A 24,318-nucleotide genomic window follows, 5' to 3' on the forward strand; every position below is an offset into this window, starting at 1 on the left:
TGTCCCGGCTCCCGCCTTTTTTTTTTTAACTGACCGCTGAAGGTAGGAGGAGTAAACCAACGCGTGGACTGGCCGAAAGCCAGTCCCGTGTTGGCTTGCCGCTCTGCCATCGGCGGAGTGATAGGTAGCGAACGGTGAAAGCTAAGAGACCACGTGTATTTTTATTTCCGTTTCCCTAGTTTGCAGCTATGTTGTCTCTGACTGGATATATTTATTCATGGCAACCTAAAAAATTAAAAGTGAAAGCGAAGCCACCAGGTGACTGCCTGAAAGGCACTCCACGCAATAGTTGACTCCTCCTACAAAAAAAAAAAAAGGCAGGAGCCGGGACATTAAAGGTGCACTGAAGCGGACTCTGAACTTGTCTTTTTGCCGCGGGAACTCAATCTACACGTTCCAAGCATTTTTAGAAACCTGAATTTATTGCCCTGTATGGCCGATCTCCATAATTAAATCGAATTAACATCCGGCTCCACCCTTTTCTTTTTTTTAATTCTCCTCGTACGGTGGGCGGAGTCGACCAACGCATGGAGTGCCTTTCACCCAGTCCCGTGGCGGCTTGCCGCTCTGCCATCGGCGGCGTAATACGTAGTAATCCGTAGAAGCAAATAGTCCGTGCGTATTTTTATTTCTGCGGGCTTATTTTGCGGCTATATTATCTGCAAATGAAACTATTTATTCATGGAAACCTAGAAAAACAAAATAAAGCGAAAGCAAAGCCTTCACGGAGCTGGCTGAAAGGCACTCCACGCATTGGTCTACTCCGCCCACCGTACGGGGAGAATTAAAAAAATAAAGGCGGGAGCAGGACGTTAATTCGATTTAATTAGGGAAATCGGCCACACAGGGCAATAATTCGAGGTTTCTAAGAATGCTCGGAACGTGTGGATTGAGTTCCCGTGGCAAAAAGACGAGTTCAGATTCCTCTTCAGTGCACCTTTAAATCTGATTTAAATTAGGAAAATCAGCCGCATAGGACAATAATTCGAAGTTTCTAAGAATGCTCGGAATGTGTTGATCAAGTTCCTGCAGTAAAAAGAAGACTACAGATTCCTCTTTAGTGCTCCTCTAAGGAGCGGGGGAAAGAGGCAGAGATTAAAAAAAAAAAAGACTGACAGTAGCTCTTGCTGAATTCCAGGATTTATGCAACAAGTCTACACAATGTTTGTCTTTTATCCTTTAGCCTGCTGTATCCCCACAGGTGCTAGTACAAGGAACAGATGCATGCAAAAGGACTAGTTGGAATGAACAGTGTTCCCAGCTGGGCATGTCCTGCATCCTGCCTTTAAGGGGGGACACCGTTCTTAGACCTATTTTCCTTATTTTTAGTCTAATCCTAATGAAACTGTACCATCTTGCTCAGTTTTTTATACTGATTTCGACAATGAAATTACCTTCCCCATAAAATAGTCGGTTCCCAAGGTAATTAGTTTTAGTTAGTCATTCGTGAGTACTTCAGTGCAAAAAAAACTGCTCAATAAAAAGTTTAATCCATGGCTACATAATATGGTGAGTAAAGAGTGCAATAATCAAAACCATTTTTCCATTTAACCCTCATTAGTAATTTTACAGCACTTCGAATATCAATGTTCAAGGTGTGAATGTAATGCATGCGAGATTCTAAATTTTTGAAGTGTGATTGAACAAATCTGCTTCAATTATTGCACACACTGTGCCTTCAGCTTCCCTTAGCAAAGAATGTGACATCTCTGTATGTCCTAGATGCTGAGATATCGCCATACTAAGATGGCCAGCTGTCCAAAATTTTCATGCCATTAAATTGTCTGCTCCTGCATAAATTCAGCCCACAGGATGATATGAATTTAATATTGTGGTCAAAATGGTTATTTCCTGAAGGAAAAAATTGGTACGGTTGGAAAATAATAGCTGTAGATTCTACAAGTGTCATTTTTTGAAAATCGATTTTTTGGTCATTTATTGGTCTCAAAGACCAGTGTGCCCCCTTAAAGAAAATCAAGAAAAAAACAAGCACACACACACACCTGAGTCACGTCCAAACAAGGAAGCACGTCCGCGCACCGTATACCAGTAGCCGGGGCTCTCGTGCTGGGGCCTCCAAGTGGTCGCTGCACAGGAGAGGGCAAAGACAGATGATCACTCCACCTCTCATTGCGAGATATGCAGGAACACTGCCACAGTTGCGACATATAACAGCAGAGTCGGTATGGTGTAGGTGTCAGTGGCAACATGGACAGGACTGGCTCACAAGAACACAGCAGCCGGGAAAACACTGCACCGAAGAAATGCAACAGCGGGGTTCTACGTATATTAAAAACAATGGAGTGCATATTGCAACCGCGCAAAACGACGCAGGACGAAGAGAGGAAAGCACAGGACAAGACACGGAACTTCTACTAAGTTTACTACGGGAAAACCACATTTATACAGGAATCGTAATCACACCTGATAAACAGCAGACACCACCAAATAACACAGGCACGTGGGCGCGCATGGCACAAGTTAGCATCTAACTTGATGCTAACTTAGAGTTAGATGCTAACTTAGAGTTAGATGCTAACTTAGAGTTAGATGCTAACTTAGAGTTAGATGCTAACTTAGAGTTAGATGCTAACTTAGAGTTAGATGCTAACTTAGAGTTAGATGCTAACTTGTGCCATGCGTGCCCACGTGCCTGTGTTATTTGATGGTGTCTGCTGTTTATCAAGTGTGATTACGATTCCTGTATAAATGTGGTTTTCCTGTAGTAAACTTTAGTTGAAGTTCCGCGTCTTGTCCTGTGCTTTCCTCTCTTCGTCCTGCGTCGTTTTGCGCGGTTGCAATGTGCACTCCATTGTCAACCCCCAACTAGCCCGCCTTCACTTGTTATATATTAAAAACAACACAGGCCCTGAAACACTACCCTGAGGGACACCTGAGGTAAAAGGGGAGATCATGGGAATGGAAAGTATTGATACTAACAAATTTCCAGTTAACGATGAAACAAGGAAGATCGATTAAAAATTTTCAGTCAGCTTTAAAGTGTGAAACGAAGTCAAATGCTCTTGTGAAATCTGAAAGTATTACGACTACCTGGCTGGATTTTTCTAGGATATTCACAGAGTAATCAATTACTGATGTTAATTGGGTGACAGTGGAAAAACCTTTCTGAAAACCATGCTGCACAGCTGAGAGGGCACTTTGGTAATGAAGTCAGCTATGATGAGGCTCCAGCATCTCAGAGCAGGATGATGTTTACGATATTGGGCGGTAGTTACTCATAAGTGTTGGGTCACCCTTCTTCAGCACTAGATGGCACGCGCAGTTCGCCAGTGAGAAGGAAGAGGTGCAGTAGGTAACGATGCACAAAAAATGGTTACAAAAAATTTGGACAGCATTTCAGCGTATCGACACAGAAGAACATTTTGTATATTCTTGGGACCAGGAGTAGATTTGGTTTTTAGATTAAGAAGCATAAGAACTACACCCGCTACAGATATAAGCTCGAAATTTGTACCGAAAAATGCCTAAATAGGAGGCGAAAGTAATTTGCGCTTGAAAAGACCGTGGAAGTATACACTGAAATGCTCCACAATGCTTTGCTTCCTATTTTGGGGTTTATGGGGGTTTAGCATCCCAAAGCGACTAAAGCTACGAGGGACGACGTAGTGAAGGGCTACAGAAATTTCAACCACCTGGGGATCTTTATAACGTGCCCTGACATCGCACCGTATGCGGGCCTCTAGAATTTCGCCTCCATTGAAATTCGACCGCCACAGCCGGAATAGAACCCAGGTCTTTCGGGTCAGCAGCCGGGCGCCACAACCACTGAGCCATCGCGGGGGCTGGCAATGGAATACGCATGCATAGTACGGGACCTTTACACTAAAACTAACAACGACGCACTAGAACGAACTCAGCGTAAAGCTGTCAGGTTTACTTTCTCAAAGTACGGCATCACTGATTCCCGGACATTGCTAATAAAACAGCATGATAGCCAGACACTACAAATGAGAAGAAAAATCCATCGGCTAAAATTTCTTTTTTCTGAAAAATAACCTACTTTCCAGCGCTCCTGAGCTTTATGTAATGCCACTGGCAGCAATCCAAACACGACATTGTCACACTGACTCTCGTAACTCCCTATAATGCCAGATACAACGTTTTTAAATATTCTTTTTTCCCATGCCGCTGAATTTGTAATAACAAACAGGAACAATTTACCTCACGTTTAAATTACTGTTTACTTCTAAAATAACCATTACCCAAGTTGAGCTTAGCATTACTGCTCCTTTACTCTGCCCAAACTGTATCCACGGTTCAGTGCTATATACAGGGTGTTTCACCTAAGACTTTCTGCAATTTTTAAAATATAAGCTATTTGAATTAGATGCGCGCTTTTTCTGGCATAGCATTGTCAGCGGTGTAGTACATCATAATGCAGCTAAGACGTGCTAACTAGCAGGCTTGTTAACCAATATTTAATAGTTAACTTTTAAACTATTACCGTTAGGCTCTTTAATTATTGAGAGGCATGTAGCACACCGTAAGTAATGTCCATATCCGTTTTTAGAATTTCAAGAACGCGATTATCCTCGGCGCTGTGGCCCAACAAATTTTGGCTATCTCGACGAGTTAGGTTCACTGGAGAGGTTGCTTTGCCTGCAAGCTTCTCAAACCGCAAGTATCTTGGCGCGATGTAGGCGAAATTTGTTGGGCCACAGCGCAGAGGATAATCGCGTTCTCGAAATTATAAAAACGGATATGGACATTACTTACGGTGGGCTACATGCCTCTCAATAATTAAGGAGCCCAACGGTAATACTTTAAAAGTTAACTATTAAATATTGGTTAACAAGCCTGCTAGTTAGCACGTCTTAGTTGAATTATGATGTACTACTCCACTGACAATGCTGTGCCAGAAAAAGCGCGCATCTAATTCAAATAGCTTATTTTTAAAAATTGCAGAAAGTCTTAGGTGAAACACCCTGTATATACTCACTTTCTTTGTTTTCATTGTTTTGGGCCTTACTTCATTGCCAGAGAATGTTTCTTTTCCTTGCTTTGTTCTCGCAATTAATCTCTTTTATGCAGGCTACACTAATTATGCTGTATAAATATTTGTATGCCCCTCCTGCTTGGGCCACACCAAGGCCTGCAGTATTGTACAATCAAATAAATAAAAAATCCTTATCTTGCTGCGAAACGAACGTCAAGAGAGAGTGAAAACAGAATGGCATTGTCCCGCCCTCAGCTAGAAATATGAGCTTTACTACAACAGCAACAAAAAATTCAGGGGGGCAATTTGTTGACCTTGAGGCGAAAGCCTTAAATGTAGTGTTGCTGCCTGTGCCACTGGTGTGTGGTTAAGATGTTAAGGTTCACCTCTAAGAGTGGAATGCGGCAGCGTCCTGCAACGCTGCCAGGGAGTCCACAGAACGCCATCGTCGGTAAATTGGTTTTTGAGGAAAGGAAATGTATCTGTCTCTCATATCTCGGTGGACACCTGAACCTCGTTGTAAGGGAAGGGAGGAAGATGGAAGAGAAGGAAGACCCCATATTCACTACACGCGCCTTTGTTCATTCCAAACCATTGCGCTGGCATGGCAGAGTGGTTAGCGTGCTCGTCTCGCACTCCGGAGACCCTGCTTCGATTCCCCAACTCAACCAATTTCCTACTCGGTTTTATTTATTTATCTGGTCAGACTAGAAATGTTAATTAAGCTAATTTGTTAATTAACTAATTAACTAAACTCAGTCCCACTTAGTTTGAGCATCAATATACCATCCCTTTAATTGGTTGCATGGTTACTAGCCACAGTACAATTGGCCCCGTTTGAAATTCGCGCACTGTGACGTCCGGACCGTTTGGACCAATTGAAAAGCGTGACATGTCTGTCGACAACTCCTGCTTACAACGATAAGGCTTTAAAGGCTTCCGCCTTAAAACAACAGAGCCACAGAAAGAAGTTTTACTGAGAACGAGAATCGAATGAGGTCCCCTGTACGATGCAGCGCAAACTGGCAGACTGTTGAAGGAGCGGCAGACAAACGCAGCGGCCTCCGCTTGCAATGAAAAGGACTCACGGCTTGGGCCCCCAGACGACGACAGCCCCGAGTGCAGCCCGGAGTGCAGGTTGTGCAAAGTGCGCAGTTCCATCTGGAGGCTGACAAGCAGCTCGTTGTTCATTGCGGCCAGGTCGCGGAAGGTGTACAGCTTGTAGAGGTAGACAACCAGGGCCACCAGGCAGGTGGCCCGGCGGCACAGGGCAATGCGCACACCCAGCGGGCTCTGAAACAACAACGACACACAGCTGTGGGAGTGCTGGACCCATAGGGGACAACATAGAGGAGGGTTTAATTCAGACCACCTGGGATTCTTAAGGGGGAACCCTGGTCTTGAAAAAAAAAATTTTTTATTAATGGTTGGTTGGTTGGTTTATGGGACTTAACGTCCCAAAGCGACTAAGGCTATGAGAGACGCCGTAGTGGAGGGCTCCGGAAATTTCGACCACCTGGGGTTCTTTGACGTGCACCGACATCGCACAGTACACGGGCCTCTAGAATTTCTCCTCCAAAGAAATTCCAGCCGCCGCGGCCGGGATCGAACACGCGTCTTTCGGGTCAGCAGCCGAGCACCATAACCACTGAGCCACCGCGGCTGCTTTATTTTTATTATGAATGAAGTCACAGTTATTATTATTAATGAAGTCACAGTATTAATGAAGTCATGAGTTTCCTGCAGCAAATTTTCCGCAAAACTTTCCGCAAAATACTTGCATAAAAATTGCACAAGTGCTCAAGGAATTGTTTTACACGAAATTAAATGACATAGCGCACAAAAATACATGTGGCCTTAAGATGTCGTAACTGTGATTTTTATTAATGAAGTCACAGTTACGAAATCTTCAGGCCACATGTATTTTTATACGCTATGTCATTTAATTTCGTGTAAAACAATTCCTTGAGCACTTGTGCAACTTTTATGCAAGTACAGTAAACTCTCAGTTGTACGAACGCCGGTTTATCGAATATTTCAGAATAACGAACTTTTTAAAAATCCCCGGCAGTTTTCTTATAGATTCTATGCACAAATGTTTCACTTAAACGAATTTCGGAATAGTGAATATTTCAGTTTAACGAACTCGCTCAGAGGACCCAGGCTTATTTTTCCGATCAGTTCAACGAAGTTTTGAGCCCTCCACTGCAGGCGCAACCGATGCCCGCCCTCATCGAACCGCCGCTTTTGTGGGAGTGTAACGTCGCTCGTGCTACAGCGCCCATGGGGCAAAGCAGTGGTGTGGAAGAAAAATGGCAAGGAGGCATGGCCTCCGAGATCAACGTGCAAGTGATCTTGGAGACAGTTTTGTTACTTCCTGTGCTTTAAATGTACAAGTGCAGAAGAAAATTACTGAATTTTTTAAGTGAGAAAGGCAGCGTTTTAACTGCTATGCACCTTGTATAAGGTGATATGTATAAATTTCACACTTTTGACACTATGGATGCCATGTCTTATGCTCCTTGAATTGCACTTCAAACTTTTGACTCTGTATGCCATGTCTTATGTTAGTCTAGTGAATATTCAGTTTAGTGAACTTTCAGTTAAGTGAACTATTTCCTTCGGTCCCTTGAAGTTCACTCAAGTGAGAGTTCACTGTATTTTGCAGAAAGTTTCGCGGAAAATTTGCTGCAGGAAACTCGCTGAAATGCATGCCATTGGGTTCTCTTGACACCAAGGAATGCAATAAGGGTAAAACTGTCTTCCTGCCTACCACAGAACTTAAGTTATAGGGTTTTGAAGTTGTCGCTTCAGAAATTAGAAGGAAAGTGTGTATTTCTGTTTCTGAAGTGGCAGCTTCATTGCCCTATAACTCAAGTTCTATGATAGCCAGGATGATAATTTTACCCTTATTGCATTCCTTGGTGTCAAGAGAACCCAATGGCATGCATATCAGCGAGTTTCCTGCAGCAAATTTTCTTCTAAGCTCTCCGCAAAATACTTGCATAAAAATTGCACAAGTGCTGCAGCAATTGTTTTACATCAAATTAAATGACATATCTTGAATCAGCGCACAAAAAATCCATGTGCCCTGAAAATTTCATGTCTATCACTAGATTAATAATATTTTTTTTTCAAGACCAGGCTCCCCCCTTAAACACCCACTCACATTGCACGGCACACTGGCATTTTTGATGCAGAAAATACCAGTGTGCTGAGCAATGTCGGTGCACATCACTACTTCGCATCCCTGCAGCTCTGATGCCAAGCAGGTCAGCTGCAGCAACGCCTAGCAAGTGGTGTGCTGCCAGCATGGTCGCTGCACGAAGTGCATCACTAGCGTGCGGTGCAATACATTTTTGCTTCCAGGTTGGAGAACACCATCTCTGTTGCCATTTTTTTATACCATATATACTTGTGTATAAGCAACACTTTTTCCATCACCGCGGTGGCTCAGCGGTTATGGTGCTCGGCTGCTGACCCGAAAGACGCGGGTTCGATCCCAGCCGCGGCGGTTGAACTTCTTTGGAGGCGAAATTCTAGAGGCCCGTGTACTGTGCGATGTCAGTGCACGTTAAAGAACCCCAGGTGGTTGAAATTTCCGGAGCCCTTCACTACGGCGTCTCTCATAGCCTGAGTCGCTTCGGGACGTTAAACCCCATAAACCAACCAACAAACTTTTTCCATCAAATTTTCTCAGGTGCAGGTTTACACGAATCAGGCCTATAGCTACACATTAACACACTGCGATGCCACAGCGACTACTGTGTCAGATCATTAAAAAGCTGTCGACAGATACGAACATTTTATTTCACCATTCATCACCGCTGCTTTCGCGCCAATTGCCGTCAGAGAAGCTCGCCTCATAGGCGTGCTCCCAAAGCTGGTCATCTGTGCTATCCAGGGCGTTTGACAGCCCCACGACCCTAAAACTCTGAGATGGCATCCGCTGACAACGAAAGCCACGCGTGCAGAATCCAAGCGCGCACTTGCTGGAGGGACGCACACTTCAGCTGCCCTGTCGGAGTTGTTCCATGGTTGCCTGCGGCCATCCACTCGGTGTAGCACTGCTGAAATCCCCTCTTGAATGGCCAGTTAAGGGGGGACCCTGGTCTTGAAAGAAAAATTTTATTAATCTAGATATAGTAATGAAATTTTCATGCCACATCTATTTTTGTGCGCTGATTCAAGATATGTCATTTAATTTTGTGTAAAACAATTCCTTGAGCACTTGTGCAATTTTTATGCAAGTCTTTTGGAGAGAGCATATCAAGAAAATTTGATGCAGGAAACTCGCTGAAATGCATGCCATTGGGCTCTCTTGACACCAAGGAATGCAATAAGGGTAAAATTATCATCCTGGCTATCATAGAACTTGAGTTACAGGGTACTGAAGCTGCTACTTCACAAACAGGAATACACACTTTTCTTCTCATTTCTGAAGCGGCAACTTCAAAACTCTATAACTCAGGTTCTATGATAGCCAGGATGATAATTTTACCCTTACTGCATTCATTGGTGTCAAGAGAACCCAATGGCATGCATTTCAGCGAGTTTCCTGCAGCAAATTTTCTGTAAAACTTTTCCCAAAATACTTGCATAAAAATTGCACAAGTGCTCAAGGAATTGTTTTACACGAAATTAAATGACATATCCAGAATCAGCGCACAAAACCACATGTGGCCTGGAAATTTCATAACTGTGACTTCATTAATAAAAGTTTTTTTCAAAGACCAGAGTGCCCCCTTAAGAGGGGACGAGGGTCTTAAAACTGACCTTATTAATTGTGGCTAGAACCTCATGAAATTTTGCACACAGATGCGTTTTTCTCTTCTGATTTCAAAAATGCAGTCATAATTGAGTGGTGGTCATAGATCAAGAGTTATCTTGAATTCCAGAGTGCAATTGGGTTATTTCTTCTGCAGCTTTAATGAACTTTCTCACTGCATTTTGCTGCTTTTAATTACATGAATTGATAGCCATCAAGTTCCCATACCCGATGACATTCTTACTTTTTTTGTTTAGGCCACATATAAATAGCAATTGACAATTAGCTTAACGAGTTGCAGTGTCAAATACTGCAACCTTTTACTCTCGACACAGTATCACGATGACATGCCCTTAGAGAAAAACGAAGAATGTCATCGGGTATGGGAACTCTCTGGCTATCAATTCATGTAATTAAAAGCAACAAAATGCAACGGAAAGTTCATTAAAGCTGCGTAAGAAATTACCTAATTACATTCTAGACTCTGTAAGATCTAAGACCACCAGCTCAATTATGATTACATATTTGGAATCAGAAGAGAAAAAAATGCATCTGTGTGCAAAATTTCATGAGATTCTAGCCATAAATAAAAAAGTTAGTTTTAAGACCCTCGTCCCCCCTTAACGCAAACATCGAGCAGCTACAGCACGCTTGTCAGGCCACCAGGAATTACAGCTAAGCCCTTTCGGCAGTCTACCAGCAGAGTCTTCACTCAGTCTGGTAGGTGCCCTCTAAAGCTGTCAACCACAAGAAGGGCTTTGCAGCGTAGTAAGCCTCCTGGTCGGTTCTTCCACAATGTTTTCAGACAGTCTATGGCCAATTCATTGGATATTCACCGTTTTTCTGGCACCCAGACTACGATACCCTGAGGGAACATCTCTCTGTGCACAGTCCTTCTCTTAAGGGGGGACATGGGTCCTAGAGCATTTTTTTTATTCACAGACCAAATGCAGTGAAACTGCACAGACTTATTCAGTTTTTTCTGCTGATTTCAAATATGCAATATGTTTATTTCTAGGCCAATTAGTTCCTGAGATATTAATATATATCATGCCATTGTCTGCTCAAACAACAGAAAAAAAAATGGGCCACCAGAAATTTAGTTTTAATATGTGGGTAGATACTACAATGTGTGAGGAATGCAACGCTGGAAGCAGTTTTCAGTTTTTTGTCCGTGTGGACAAATGGGCTTAATAGTTAGTATCATGTGTGTCATGTGTTTTCTGGCACTGTATGTCTGGTTAACTCACTGGAAAACTAACTATTAAGCCCATTTGTCCACACGGACGTAGGGTGGAAGCTTCCTCCCATCACTGGGCACCTTTGCCGTCCGGCGCCAGTAGTGCGCACGGAGACACTTTTTGCCCCTTTGGCTTCCACCGTGCAATGTTCAGGGGCATCGAAGGGGGTCTGATCAGCATTGCCTATCTGTGAGAGGTCGTACTCATGCTCCCTCCAAAGTGCATTGGCAAAGTGATGAAATTTCATTACTTGGTCCTCGTATTCACCTAGCAGCTTCTGGCACAACGTCGTTCGACTGCGGAGTCCATACACTTCCGAACAAAGGTTTGGTTTGGTTTGGTTTATGGGGTTTAACGTCCCAAAGCGACTAAGGCTATGAGAGACGCCGTAGTGGAGGGCTCCGGAAAACTTCGAACTTCAAAGCACCGGATAACAAAGACCTAACGGCACTGGGCAAGGCACCGTGAAAACCGGAAACAGAAAACCACAAAAACATTGTGTTGTGCAACGATGATGATGATAGCGGATGCAGTGTGAGAAAACTGGCGCCATCTTGTAGCACTTTGTGGGACTAGACGCATTTCAGGCACATTTTAATTTTTTTTTCATTTTTGTGGCCAAAGGTGGTGGGGGGGGGGGGGGGGGGTGCAGGCTACACACGAGGGCAGCTTATACGCAAGTATATACGGTATATCAAATTTCAGATATAATATCAAACTATTTCGAGATCCCCTTTGAGTTGGATATATCCGGGTTCAGCTACACCAACGACTTTTTACAAAGTAAACCGACAACACTGTCCATTAGTGCACCATAAAAGTATATACATTACACCATGATTACTGTGCAGTAAAACCTTGATAATTCGAAAAATTTCTGTGGTCCACTGAATTCTAATCTAAATTTGACCGGATTATTTGAAGCAGCGGCGTGCACCAGCCCGGTTAATCGAAGATCTGAGATCGTGTTTGAGGACGTTAGATTTCCGATTTTGCTGCAAATCGATGAAGCGACAGACAGCCTTACGAAGACATGAGACAGCGCTGGAGAGCAATGTCTGCTAGTAATGGCAATGCTTGATATGCGAAGCGCCCCAACCTCCGCACTCTCAACACAAAAAAAAATTATGGGGCACCTAAACAACTCTTATGATGTGCTTCTTGCTATGCGCAAGCGATGAGCTGACTGCACGCAATTCCAGCCTGTGCAGTTTTTTTGAGTATACCTTGTCTTGTGCGCAAACAGCACCGAACTCACTCACGCTGCAGAGCTTTCGAGAAGGACGTTTTCTTCGTTTCGAAAACTAATACAGCATCGTTCTGTCCATGGCTCCTGGCACACACTACTCAACTGCGTTAATTCAAATGTTAATTTGGCACATATCTAATCATTTGTATGGTAAATTATGTCTGCTGCAATCGGGAGCATGTTCCAGAAAAGACTGTTTTTCTCCTATCCTTAGGAAAGCCTTTGCTGAAACAGCTGGTACAGCAGTACTTTGCTGACGCCACACACTTTAGACACTCCTCGAGAACAAATGCACCGTTTGTGTTCGTCACATGAGGTGAAAGAAACCCTAGCTATTGCAGCATAACAGCCGTCAGCACAGCCACTTTCTTCTACAGGCTAGGCTCGCAAAGCGGAGGAGCAAGACTTCGAGAGGCAGTTAAGGGGGGACACTGGTCTTGAAAAGAAAATTTTATTAATTTAGTCATAGTTATGAAATTTCCAGGGAACATGTATTTTTGTGCGCTGATTCTAGATATGTCATTTAATTTCATGTAAAACAATTCCTTGAGCACTTATGCACTTTTTACGCAAGTATTTTGCGGAGAGTTTTGAAGAAAATTTGCTGCAGGAAACTCACTGAAATGTATGCCATTGGGTTCTCTTGACACCAAGGAATACAATAAGGGTAAAATTATCATCCTGGCTCTCATAGAACTTGAGTAATAGGGTACTGAAGCTGCCACTTCAGACACAGGAATACACACTTTCCTTCTCATTTCTGAAGCGGCAACTTCAAAACTCTATAACTTAAGTTCTATGATAAGCAGGAAGACAATTTCACCCTTATTGTATTCCTTGGTGTCAAGAGAACCCAATGGCACACATTTCAGCGAGTTTCCCGCTGCAGATTTTCTTCAAAACTCTCCGCAAAATACTAACATAAAAAGTGCATAAGTGCTCAAGGAATTGTTTTACATGAAATTAAATGAGATATTTAGAGTCAGCACAAAAAAAATACATATTCCCTGAAGATTTCGTAACTGTGACTTCATTAATAAAATTTTTTTTTTCAGGACCAGTGTCCCCCCTTAAGGGGGACACTGGTCTTAGACCTATTTTCCTTATTTTTAGTCCAATCCTAATGAAACTGTACCACCTTGCTCAGTTCTTTTATACTGAATTCGAACAATGAAATTACCTTTCTGATAAATTAGTCAGTTCCCAAGATAATTAATTTTAATTAGTCATTCATTAGTACCTCCGTGCAAAAAAACTGCTCAATAAAAAGTCATTTTTAATCCATGGCTACATAGTATGGTGAGTAAAGAGTGCAATAATCAAAACTGTTTTTCCATTTTACCTTCATTAGTAATTTTACAGCACTTATAATAATATCAATGTTCAAGGTGTCATTGTAATGCATCGATAAACTTTGCAAAATTATAAATTTCTGAAGTGCGATTGAACAAATCTGCTTCAATTATTGCACACACTGTGCCCTCAGCGACCCTTAGCAAACAATATGACATCTCTATCTGTCCTAGATGCTGAGATATCGACATACTAAGACAGCGAGAGGTCCAAAATTTTTGTCCCATTAAACTGTCTGCTCCTGCATAAATTCAGCCCACACGATGATCTGAGTTTAATATTATGGTCAAAATGATTATTTCTTGAAAAAAAAAGTGGTACAGTTCAAAAATTATAGTTGTAGATTCCACAAATGCCGATACAACTGCTTTTGCAAGCAAAGCTCATCCTCTGTGACCACTCGTGCAAAAGCAGCAATGCGAAATCACTCAGTTTTCCACTGCAAACCAAATGTTTGCAGTCGACGTCACTCATTTCTCATTTTGGGTTCGCTTCGGCATGCCATCTCCCTTGCCCCTCGAAGAGCCTTCACGCATTTCACGCCGCCTGCATAATCAGTATAGCATTAAACGCATTTACGGAAGAACCCTAGCCTTCAATTCATCTGCACTTCCACGTGCCATTATTCTTTGGAATCATCTTCCCAACTGTATCGCATCTATCGGCAACCACCAATCATTTCAAGACCAGCTGCACAAACATTTTCTTTAACGACATTGTGTCTTGTTACAGGTTGTTCTGTGTCATTGGTTCCCTTTTCTTCTCGTTGGTATTGCATTAAGTTTTGGTTTCTTGTGCAATTTCAACCATTCATTTGTTTTTTTTTATGGCTACCGCTTTTTCTTTAGATGTGTATTGGGCACATGCAATGCATTCTTGCTACTATTTTAATTTTTGTTGCTCGTGGTGATGTACGTCTTGTAGTTACGTTTTGCCCTGTATATCTATAATTGTTTTTACTTTTTGCCTTGTATCACGCGTTGTTTTTAACTTATTGTTCCTATTGTGCTTAATCTATTGTTTTTGCCCCCCTTACTCAATGCCCTTCGGGGCCCTGTAAGGTATTTTGAATAAATAAGTAAATATTTTTGCAATTACAAAGCCAGTTTCCACAAAGTTGTGAAGGTGCAGGGTTGACTGGGTGCCAGACTCATGACACTGGTCTTCGAGACCAAAAAACGACCAAAAAATCTACCGTATTTACTCGCATAATAGGCGCACCCCTAGTTTGGGCGCGAAAAATCAAATTTTTTTTATTTCCGCGCATAAAAGGCGCACCCCGAACTTGGCACTGTGACCAATACTGTATTTACACGATTGCAAGCCGACACCTCGCCACCCCCCCGCTCCCCAATCTTTACTTTAACAAAGTTTTCGCTGAACTGACACTAGTCCTCACTAGTGCTGCTGCGGACCCTCAGCACGTACAACGACATCGCGTAGAACAGCCGCACACAGTTTTCAGGGATGCTCACTTCAAACGTCTGTTTGGAAAGCTTCATCTCCAGCCGGAAACGTTCCTGACTTAGGCCCGCGAAAACCTCGGCGCTTGGAGTGCGTACGAAAATTTAGGGACGCCTCAGTCGCAACTGCCGCACTTCTCGGTCACGTCGTATTTTCCGACCTGCCGCACGCTAGCCGTGTTCGAGAGCAAACTCCCAGCCGTGTAGCTGTTAAGGTGCTTGGCCGTCCAGCTAAAACAGCAACGCTCCGCGGCAAAGCCATAAACCACGATGAACTATCGCGCTACCGCAGATCCCGGCACTTGACAGCAACAAAAAAACAAAACAAAAAAAAACGAGCTGGAGATGCTGATGGCGATATGGATAGCGAAAGCTCGCGGCGGAGGAAAACGTTGATGATGATGATAAGCTCTACCTCGGGCGCCCTCCGTGGGTGGCGTCTGGAAGCTCCTGTGCGCGTGTGTGGCCTCCACGATCAAGCGCCCGTTGCGCGCAGCCGGAGCCGATCGCAGAGGCCTCGGCGCGTGCATTCCAAAGGCTATTCCCGCGTGGGTCGTGGAAAGTTTCGGTGCGGCCCTTACATGGATCTTTTTTTTTTTCATATTTTCTTCGCGAAAACGGGGTGCGGCCCGTACACGAGTGCATTTACGCGGTGTGTTAGATTTTGAGAGTCGAAAAATTTCCGGAAATTTTACCCCGCGTAATAGGCGCACCCCGAACTTTGAGCCGGATTTTCTGGAAAAAAAGTGCGCCTATTATGCGAGTAAATACGGTATATTTTCAAAAAATGACATTTGTGGAATCTACAACTATTATTTTTGAACTGTACCACTTTTTTCCTTCACGAAATAATCATTTTGACCATAATATTGAACTCGGATCATCGTGTGGGCTGAATTTATGCAGGAGCAAACAATTTAATGGCACAAAAATTTTGGACCTCTCGCTGTCTTAGTATGTCGATATCTCAGCATCTAGGACATACAGAGATGTCACATTCTTTGCTAAGGGAAGCTGAAGGCACAGTGTGTGCAATAATCGAAGCAGATTTGTTCAATCGCACTTCAAAAATTTATAATTTTGCAAAGTTTATCGATGCTTTACAGTGACACCTTGAACATTGATACTATAAGTGCTGTAAAATTACTAATGAGGGTAAAATGGAAAAACGGTTTTGATTATTGCACTCTTTACTCACCATACTATGCAGCCATGGATTAAAAATGACTTTTTATTGAGCAGTTTTTTTTTGCACGGAGGTACTAATGAATGACTAATTAAAATTAATTACCTTGGGAACCGACTAATTTATCAGAAAGGTAATTTCATTGTTTGAATTCAGTATAAAAGAACTGAGCAAGGTGGTACAGTTTCATTAGGATTGGACTGAAAATAAGGTGCAGGGCTGTCGCATGACTGGGTGCCCGGCGCCAGACTCACGTCCTCTGCCAGTGGCGTGGCGCTGTCCCAAGCCTCGTCAGAGATCCACTTGACGAGCAGGCGTTCGGCGCCCAGGTTGGCCAGGAATAGCAGGAGCAGCCAGGGGCGGGCGGCCACCGTCCGCTTGGAAGCGGTCATGAGCAGGGACAGGATGACAGCCATGGTGTAGTAGGCCACGGAGTGGAGCGTCGCAAACTGGTCTGCAAAGAACGCCTGGAAGCCCACCACTGATTCCTTGAGACACTCCTCCAAGTCCCAAGCTCCAACACACACACAACACTGTAGCCACTCTATCAATAGTCCGGTAAAATCCCTTCTCACGGCCTCTTTTCCTTCAGTCGCAAACCTGTATGATAACCAAGGAGCCACTCTAATATGGCATTACCATATTAACACAATCTTAGCATCAGCAAATCGCGCATTCAGCCTTCTTAGGCATAATCTCAAACACGCGCCTTCACACTTAAAAAAACTTGCTTGCATCACACTAATCCGCCCAAAAGTTCAGTATGCTTCTGCCATATGGGACCCTCAACAAGCTTACATCATAAACAACACTGAATCCCTGCAAAACCATGCTGGTCGCTTCATCTTTTCAGATTATTCACACTTCACCAGTGTCACAGCATTAAAACAACGTGCCGAGTTGGAACCGCTATCATGTCGACGCCATTTCGCTCGCCTAACCTTACTTCACAAACTGTATAACCATCCCACCCTCCACGATGACTTCTTTTTGCCACACTCTGCAGTCTTTCCTCGCCGCAATCACGATAACAAAATAAAACGGATCACATGCCGTTCATTGCTCTAGGCGAAATCATTCATTCCTCGCACTATAATAGATTGGAATAACTTGCCATCACACATAGCTACTGAGGTTAACCCACAATCGTTTCAGCATTCGTTAAAGCAAACCATGGACTAACAGATTTGGTATTTTTGTTGTATTATGTGCATTTACTGAGTATTTTATTCTGCGTTGTTTGTTGAGTTATTTGTGTACATTACTAGCTTTAATTCATTATTATGTGTATTTTGTTTCAAGTGCCTGTGCCATATTTTTATGTTAATATTGCCCCCCCCCCCCCCCCCCCCCCCCCTATGTAATACCCTCGCAAGAGGGCCCTTAGGGGTATTGTAAATAAATAAATAAATAAACCCTTGAGGGGGGACGAGGGTCTTAAAACTGACCTTTTATTTGTGACTAGAATCTGATGAAATTTTGCACACAGATGTGTTTTTATCTTCAAATTTCAAAAATGTAGTCATAATTGAGCTGGTAGTCTTGGATCAGGAGTTCTCAAAATCTAGAGTGTAATTAGGTAATTTCTTAGGCAGCTTTAATAAACTTTCTAATTGCATTTTGCTGCTTTTAATTACATGAATTGATAGCCAGCAAATTCCCATACCCGATGACATTCTTACTTTTTTTTGTTTAGGACACATATAAATAGCAATTTACAATTAGCTTAACGAGTTGCAGTGTAAAATACTGCGACCTCTTACTCTCGACATAGGAATGTCAGGATGACATGCCTTTAGAGAAAAATGAAGAATGTCATCGGGTATGGGAACTCTCTGGCTATCAATTCATGTAAAAAAATGCAACAAAATGCAACGAGAAAGTTCATTAAAGCTGCGTAAGAAATAACTAATTACATTCTAGACTTTGTAAGATCTAAGACCCCCAGCTCAATTATGATTACATATTTGGAATCAGAAGAGAAAAACACATCTGTGTGCAAAATTTCATGAGATTCAGGCGCCTGTGTACCTGCCACTCGTGCTATGTACATCGTGTCTGGCATGTCGGCATACACAAATAATCGGAGCGCGTTTGGCTTCCGCGACTTCCGGTACGCCCTCGAGCTGACTGCCCTTCCTTACTCGCATTATACGCGGACGAAAACTACTTTCTTTCCCGTTTTTGCTATCCCCAAATTACCCCTCATATTATATGCGTTTTTTTTAGAAAGTTAGGTTTTACTGATCCCCAAAAAAATATACAAAACATCATAAATGTGCAGACGAGGGTCCCAAAGTCAGAGACTGCACCGGGACCCTCGATAAATCACTAATACAAGAAATGATTACAGCACAGTTAGCGGATAAATATAAAATATAGAAAATATCAAATCAATACTTCACCACAAAAACAGAGTAAAAAACCGCAATAACGCAGGTAATATACACAAAAAGAGAATAACACACCAGCATTCCAATAAAAATACTTTGAGCTTATTTTTGAATTCAGTCAAGGAAATGGTGCTTTTAGAGTGGGTGGCAATGTGTTCCGAAATGAAATTGATTGAAAAGACGACGTCGATTTGCCATAATTGGTATGGACTTTGGGGAGCAGAAAATTGTCTCTTGCTGCAGATCTGGTAGGGTTGTGACTGATCAGCTGAATGGGGTCTACAAACTGAAAATGTAGGCTGCCATGTAGTAATCTAAAGAACATGATTGCAAGGTGATACTGGAAAAGCTGATAAAATATTGTGCTCATGCAATAAGGAACAAGCATTAGTTGAGAAAGGGCTACAGGTAATAATGAGGATGGCCTGGTAAATAAACTGGTAATAAATAATGGCACCTTTGGAAGCGGCTGGTATAAGAAGGTTTCCTATAAGAAACTGCTAGAGCGAAATTTCACAATCAGCAGCATAGAGTTTCTTACTATTACCTAGAGGGAAAGCTGGCGGCGCTGCACTTCAGCCACCATGGACGCTCAAAGCATCATGGTGCGGTGAGCTACTTGTTGCGAGACAGTCGTAGTTTTTCGGGAACACTGAGTGGCACTACTAGGATGTTTCATTCCGAAAACACTGTTCGTGTGTGCGCAGACGACTTTCGCGCGAACGCAGTGTGCAAAAGTCATAGTAGTGAAAACGCGACGACACACGACGCCAATAAAAGGTTTTACTCTTCCGAAATGCCATTCAAAAACCTCTTAAAGTATCTAAGCAACAACATTTTTTTTTGAAAACTATTTACTTTTGAAAGTGCGCCTGTTATTTACTAAATATTAGTTTTTGTAGTGTTCATCACTTGGCCAATAGGAAAGCTAGTCATCTCTTATTTTGGGCACACTTTGCACTTAAATGCTTTTCTGCTCGTTTGTTGCAATCATTAGACAAGATAATGAATGTTAGGACATTCGTAGCTATCGAACAGCTTTACTTTTCTATTATTTTTTGGCCAAAAGTTGCAGTTCCGCAACAAGTAGCTCACCGCCCCATGATGCTTTGAGTGCCCATGGTGGCTGAAGTGGTCTCGAGGGGTCGCCATGCAAACTCCCATAGAGGGGCCGCCAGCTTTCCCTCTAGGTAATAGTAAGAAACTCTATGATCAGCCGAGCACTCCCCAAGCACAAACCCTACCCCCCTCGCACCTGCACGTTGGTTAAGCGGCTCAGGCCCGTGTCGAGCAGGTGACGGTGCTCCTGGAGCATGGAGTAGGCGCTGGCGAGCTTCTCCTCCAGGTGCTCGCCCCGCTCCTGCATGAGCAGCTGCTGCTGGGACAGCTTCTCCTGCACCTTGGCCGCTCGCTGCAGCTCTGCTGTGGCCCGCATGCTGGACGTCCCCAGCTCGGCGATGGTGCGCGCCGCCTGGGCCTGCCACTGGCGGCTGCTGAGAAACGCGCAGATCACCTGCGCACACACACACACACCCCCCACATCACGGTCATGCATCTTCCTAGCTGCACTCCAATTGCTGCTTCCTGAAGGGGAGACGCGGGTCTTGAAATTAACACTTTTATTATGAAAGATGTCCCAATGAAATTAGATTTGTATACGCGTTTCTTCTCCCTGTTTTCAAAAATATAATTAGTTTCAGTATATCTGAACTATTTCCGGTCAAATGTTTAGGGGAATCCCCCAAGGTGGAGTAGATTTGTAATAAGGGAGTGATTACTCACTGACATCCACCCGGGTAGCGAACGAAAAGCCACCCGGGTGGATGCCAATGAGTAATTACTCCCTTATTACAAATCTACTCCACCTTGGGGGATTCCCCTAAACATTTGACCAACACAGTTCCCACTTCAAGTTATTGATCAATTCGCTCTCGCCCTACCATAAGCTTGCCGTCCCGGTTAGCTCAGTTGGTAGAGCGACTGCTCCGGTGAAGCGGTGGTCCCGGCTTCGAACCCCGGACCAGGACGAATTTTTCGTTAACTACGAAGTTTCTGAGAAAGCTGTATAGCTTTCCTTTGTAGCCGTATGGCTGCGCTCGGGTGGATGTCATGAGTAATAACTCCCTTATTACTGAACTAGTTCCCATATTATAGGAGAATAACTGAAGCCTAACTAGTTAAATTCTTGCGGGTCATTAGGACACTTTCCACATTTTCTGGTTTCAGTTGAGATACGGCTGTAGCCAAGACCTGCCGTCTGAAGCTATGCTAATTATACTGTTGTTGAAGTACATCATATAAAAATGTTAAATTTTGTCCAAGCACCATGATTGTGAGGTATAGGTAGGTGACATTATGACTCACAAAATTTGAAATATTTGACTCAGCCAAACAAAAACAATATAGCTCCACAGTTTAGTTCTTTCTGGATTCAGCGATACAAGATTAATTGAAACCACACTATAAAAACGTAATGAAACTTCCGTAAAAATAGTCAAGTTGGCAAAAAACACGAAGCTGAAGAGACCGAATTTGAAGTCCGCACGCCAGTTATTCAGAGGTCGTTGCAGAAGCCTCAGTAAACAGTGGAATGCAGACGTTCAAAAAATATTTCACAGTAGTGAGTAATACAAGGTAAAGGGGAAGGGGCCCAGCATTCGTACAAAACCAAGATGGCAGTCATCGCGGACGCAGCCATGGGAAGCAACGGCGCAAATTCCTGCCGCATTTCACTCTGCCATTTCCCGGCTTCGTCGCCACAAAATATACAGATATTTTACTAGTTGGAGGTAGAATTCAGACCTTAAAACTTTTTAGGCAGAAACTTTAGAGTGTATTGATCCCAAACATGCTATTTTTGCAAAATTGAAATTTTCGCATTTTTTGATCATTTCAACACCTGGGTCACCCCTTAAGGACCTATAGGCACCGCGTAAGGGGATAGATGGGCTTGCAGTGGCAGCCTGCAATAAAAATACCACAAGAAAAAAAGATAATGAAACAGGGAAACGGCAGTGCAATTTCACAGTGGTAGCAACATGGGCCCAACAGCAATCAAAATGCGTAAAACTTGATACACACAAGCACACCTTGAATAATAAGGATGACCTACATCGCGATACAAAGAAATATTCATGACTCTCAGTGGCACAAGGTGGGGTCAGAGACCCATTTTCGAAGACACCAGGCCAGAGGAAAGTTTGTTTTGGTTTTATGGGGTTTAACGTCCCAAAGCGACTCAGGCTATGAGAGACGCCGTAGTGAAGGGCTCCGGAAATTTCGACCACCCGGGGTTCGTTAACGTGCACTGACATCGCACAGCACACGGGGCTCTACAATTTCGCCTCCATAGAAAAGCTCTACCTATTGGGAGCCAGCGGCTGTGCTTGAGATTGACATGGAAGTAATTTAAATAACAGGAGAGGACGTGTGCATGGGAAGAGATGAAAGAGAGGGTGAAAGAAGGAAGAAAGAGGTGCAGCAGTAGAAGACTGCTAGGAAGGAAGCTAGGAAGAGAGCTAGGAAGGCAAGGCCCACCTCTCATCAGTGGTCTTTACATATAGAACACCGAAGCTAGAATAGGGAAGCAAGTGTGTCAATGCAGAGCAGCATTACTAGAGGGCCTTAGAAAAGGGAGACTTTATCGATTAAGGAGCTGACACCCCCGAGATTATTGTCCTGCGCATGCCCACTGGCACCCCGCTATTCCCCCCCCCCATTCTAAAACTCTTCTAAATTCCCTCGGTATTGACAATTTCGTTATTAATGATGTACAACATGTGGCGCTCAGCAAAGAACTAGAACACAAAACGGTGAAAACTTAATTAGGCGGCCTGAAGCAGCGTCACAGAAAGCAGCACAAAAACGACAAAGGATAGACAACGAGCGACAACAATGCCCGAGAAAATTAACCACATTAATTGTCAGCGCACTTTGTAAATCGTCACCTACAGTTATGTTTAGAATCCATGTGAAATGTGCAGCAAAAAACGTAGCAAGACAGAGTGGGGAAAAAATAAAAAAGCCTGTGCGTGGCACACCATCCTCGGCAAGCATTTCGATGGAGATTAAATGGAAATTAGTTCGGGTGCTGTCCGATGCGAGACCACATTGAAGAACCCCATCTGCTCTCGGCAGCCTGTACCCAGACGTCCAGTCCCGGGCCTCGGCAAGGGCGCAAGAGGTCGCTGACAGACTTCAACTGCCGGCCACCTGGAGCGGGCTAAGAAACCCGCGAGGATCATCTTCTTACTGATAATGTTTTTCTCTCTCTCTCTCTCTCCTTTTCTCAAAACCAATTTTCATTCGTGTAACCAGAGTGCGACAATTGCAGTGCCTCTCTGTTGTAGGCAGTAGCCACATTAAGGATAGTTGCCGGGCCAGTTGGTACATGATCACTCCGTAAAACAGCGCGCTTACACGGGACGAAGAAAGAAGACACGCACACACACAGCGCTGAACTTACAACTGCATGGTTTATTGCATTGCTCGCACGGGACGAAGAAAGAAGACACGCACACACACAGCGCTGAACTTACAACTGCATGGTTTATTGCATTGCGAAACCATGCAGTTGTAAGTTCAGCGCTGTGTGTGTGCGTGTCTTCTTTCTTCGTCCCGTGTAAGCGCGCTGTTTTACGGAGTAGCCACATGCAGTGGCTAGGCCAGTTAGCTTGGCTGCGCTGCTGCGCGCTCGCGCGAGGCTCACTGCGGCTTGCGCGTGTCTCGTGCTCGTGCCGGGATTCGCCTGCCTGTAATAAACCTGTCCTGTTGGCATCTCAACTCTCTCCTTTCTCATTAAGTACCATTAGTACAGTACCTGCGTATGTGTGAAGAATTGGGAGTAGGAGGTGGCGAGCGGCCGATTCAGGAACTGCGCCAGGGCCTTGCAACGTGACAGGGGCTCGGACTCGGGGCAGTGCAAGGGCTCTTGTCCCATCTTCGTCAGGAAACAGCTGGTAAATGCCAGCGCTAGGCGACCCTGTCGGGAGTACCACACGTGGTGTCATCTCGCGTGACAAAGTGAAACGATAACACGAAGCGTTGCAAACGCGGTCACTCACCTGCAGCTCCTCGTTGAGGTCGCCGCAGCCGCGTTCGAGCCTCGCGACCGCGTCGCTCCAGCAGGCGCCGTACTCTGGTATCTTGGCCAGCACGGCTTTGTACTGGCGTTCTCCCTGAGCGTTGTTAGGCACCGCGAAGGGCAGCTCGGCGGCCGTGGCCAGGTAAGACAACACCGACAAGCACGCCAGCGTCAAGTGCCACGCCATAGCAGCGCGACTGTCGGCGCTGGAGAGGAATATCTGTTCAGAGACGACGCACACCGACAGGTTAGTGACAAGTGCACGAGATCCCGCGTTCGAAACGGACGCCGCTCGCGGTCGCGAGTCCTTTTTATCAGTGTTGCCAGATTGGAAAGTGGCCGCGACGCCGTCGGATACAACAAGTCTGCAGTGAAGCTCCGCCCACATTCAGCCTCCGCGCACAGAATCCCTTCACGACGAAAAAGTAGACCACTGGTTAAACGTTTCTTTTCACGTAAATAAGAAGCTTACCACAAGAAAAAGATTATAAGCTCTATAATTTTGACACCTGGATTGTTTGATATAGTCAAACATTAAAAAGCTCATTTCGCTTACTGTTTGGATAGGCCAGCGGAGTAATACAAAACGCAAGAACCGCGGCCCAGTGTTAGCAGCTGCTGTTTT

The 24,318-nt window shown here is 44.0% G+C and overlaps 1 protein-coding gene across 1 annotated transcript in view; it reads right to left on the bottom strand.

Moving 5' to 3' along the window:
• The window catches only part of LOC149348098 (uncharacterized), a 32,877-nt gene extending 8,872 nt beyond the window's left edge, over positions 1 to 24,005 (bottom strand). The window contains exons 1-6 of the mRNA XM_089587918.1: positions 23,674 to 24,005; positions 23,430 to 23,591; positions 19,866 to 20,123; positions 16,472 to 16,684; positions 6,046 to 6,250; positions 2,004 to 2,087 (exon numbers count right to left, since the gene is read on the bottom strand). Coding sequence (XP_089444044.1) covers positions 2,004 to 2,087; positions 6,046 to 6,250; positions 16,472 to 16,684; positions 19,866 to 20,123; positions 23,430 to 23,591; positions 23,674 to 23,880 — 1,129 coding nt within the window. The 5' untranslated portion in view covers positions 23,881 to 24,005. The remainder of the gene's footprint in view (positions 1 to 2,003; positions 2,088 to 6,045; positions 6,251 to 16,471; positions 16,685 to 19,865; positions 20,124 to 23,429; positions 23,592 to 23,673) is intronic.
• Between the last annotated feature and the right edge of the window lie 313 nt (positions 24,006 to 24,318).

Source organism: Amblyomma mixtum, chromosome 4 (assembly GCF_055824585.1).
Source record: "Amblyomma mixtum isolate Tamu chromosome 4, ASM5582458v1, whole genome shotgun sequence".
Classification (NCBI taxonomy): domain Eukaryota; kingdom Metazoa; phylum Arthropoda; class Arachnida; order Ixodida; family Ixodidae; genus Amblyomma; species Amblyomma mixtum.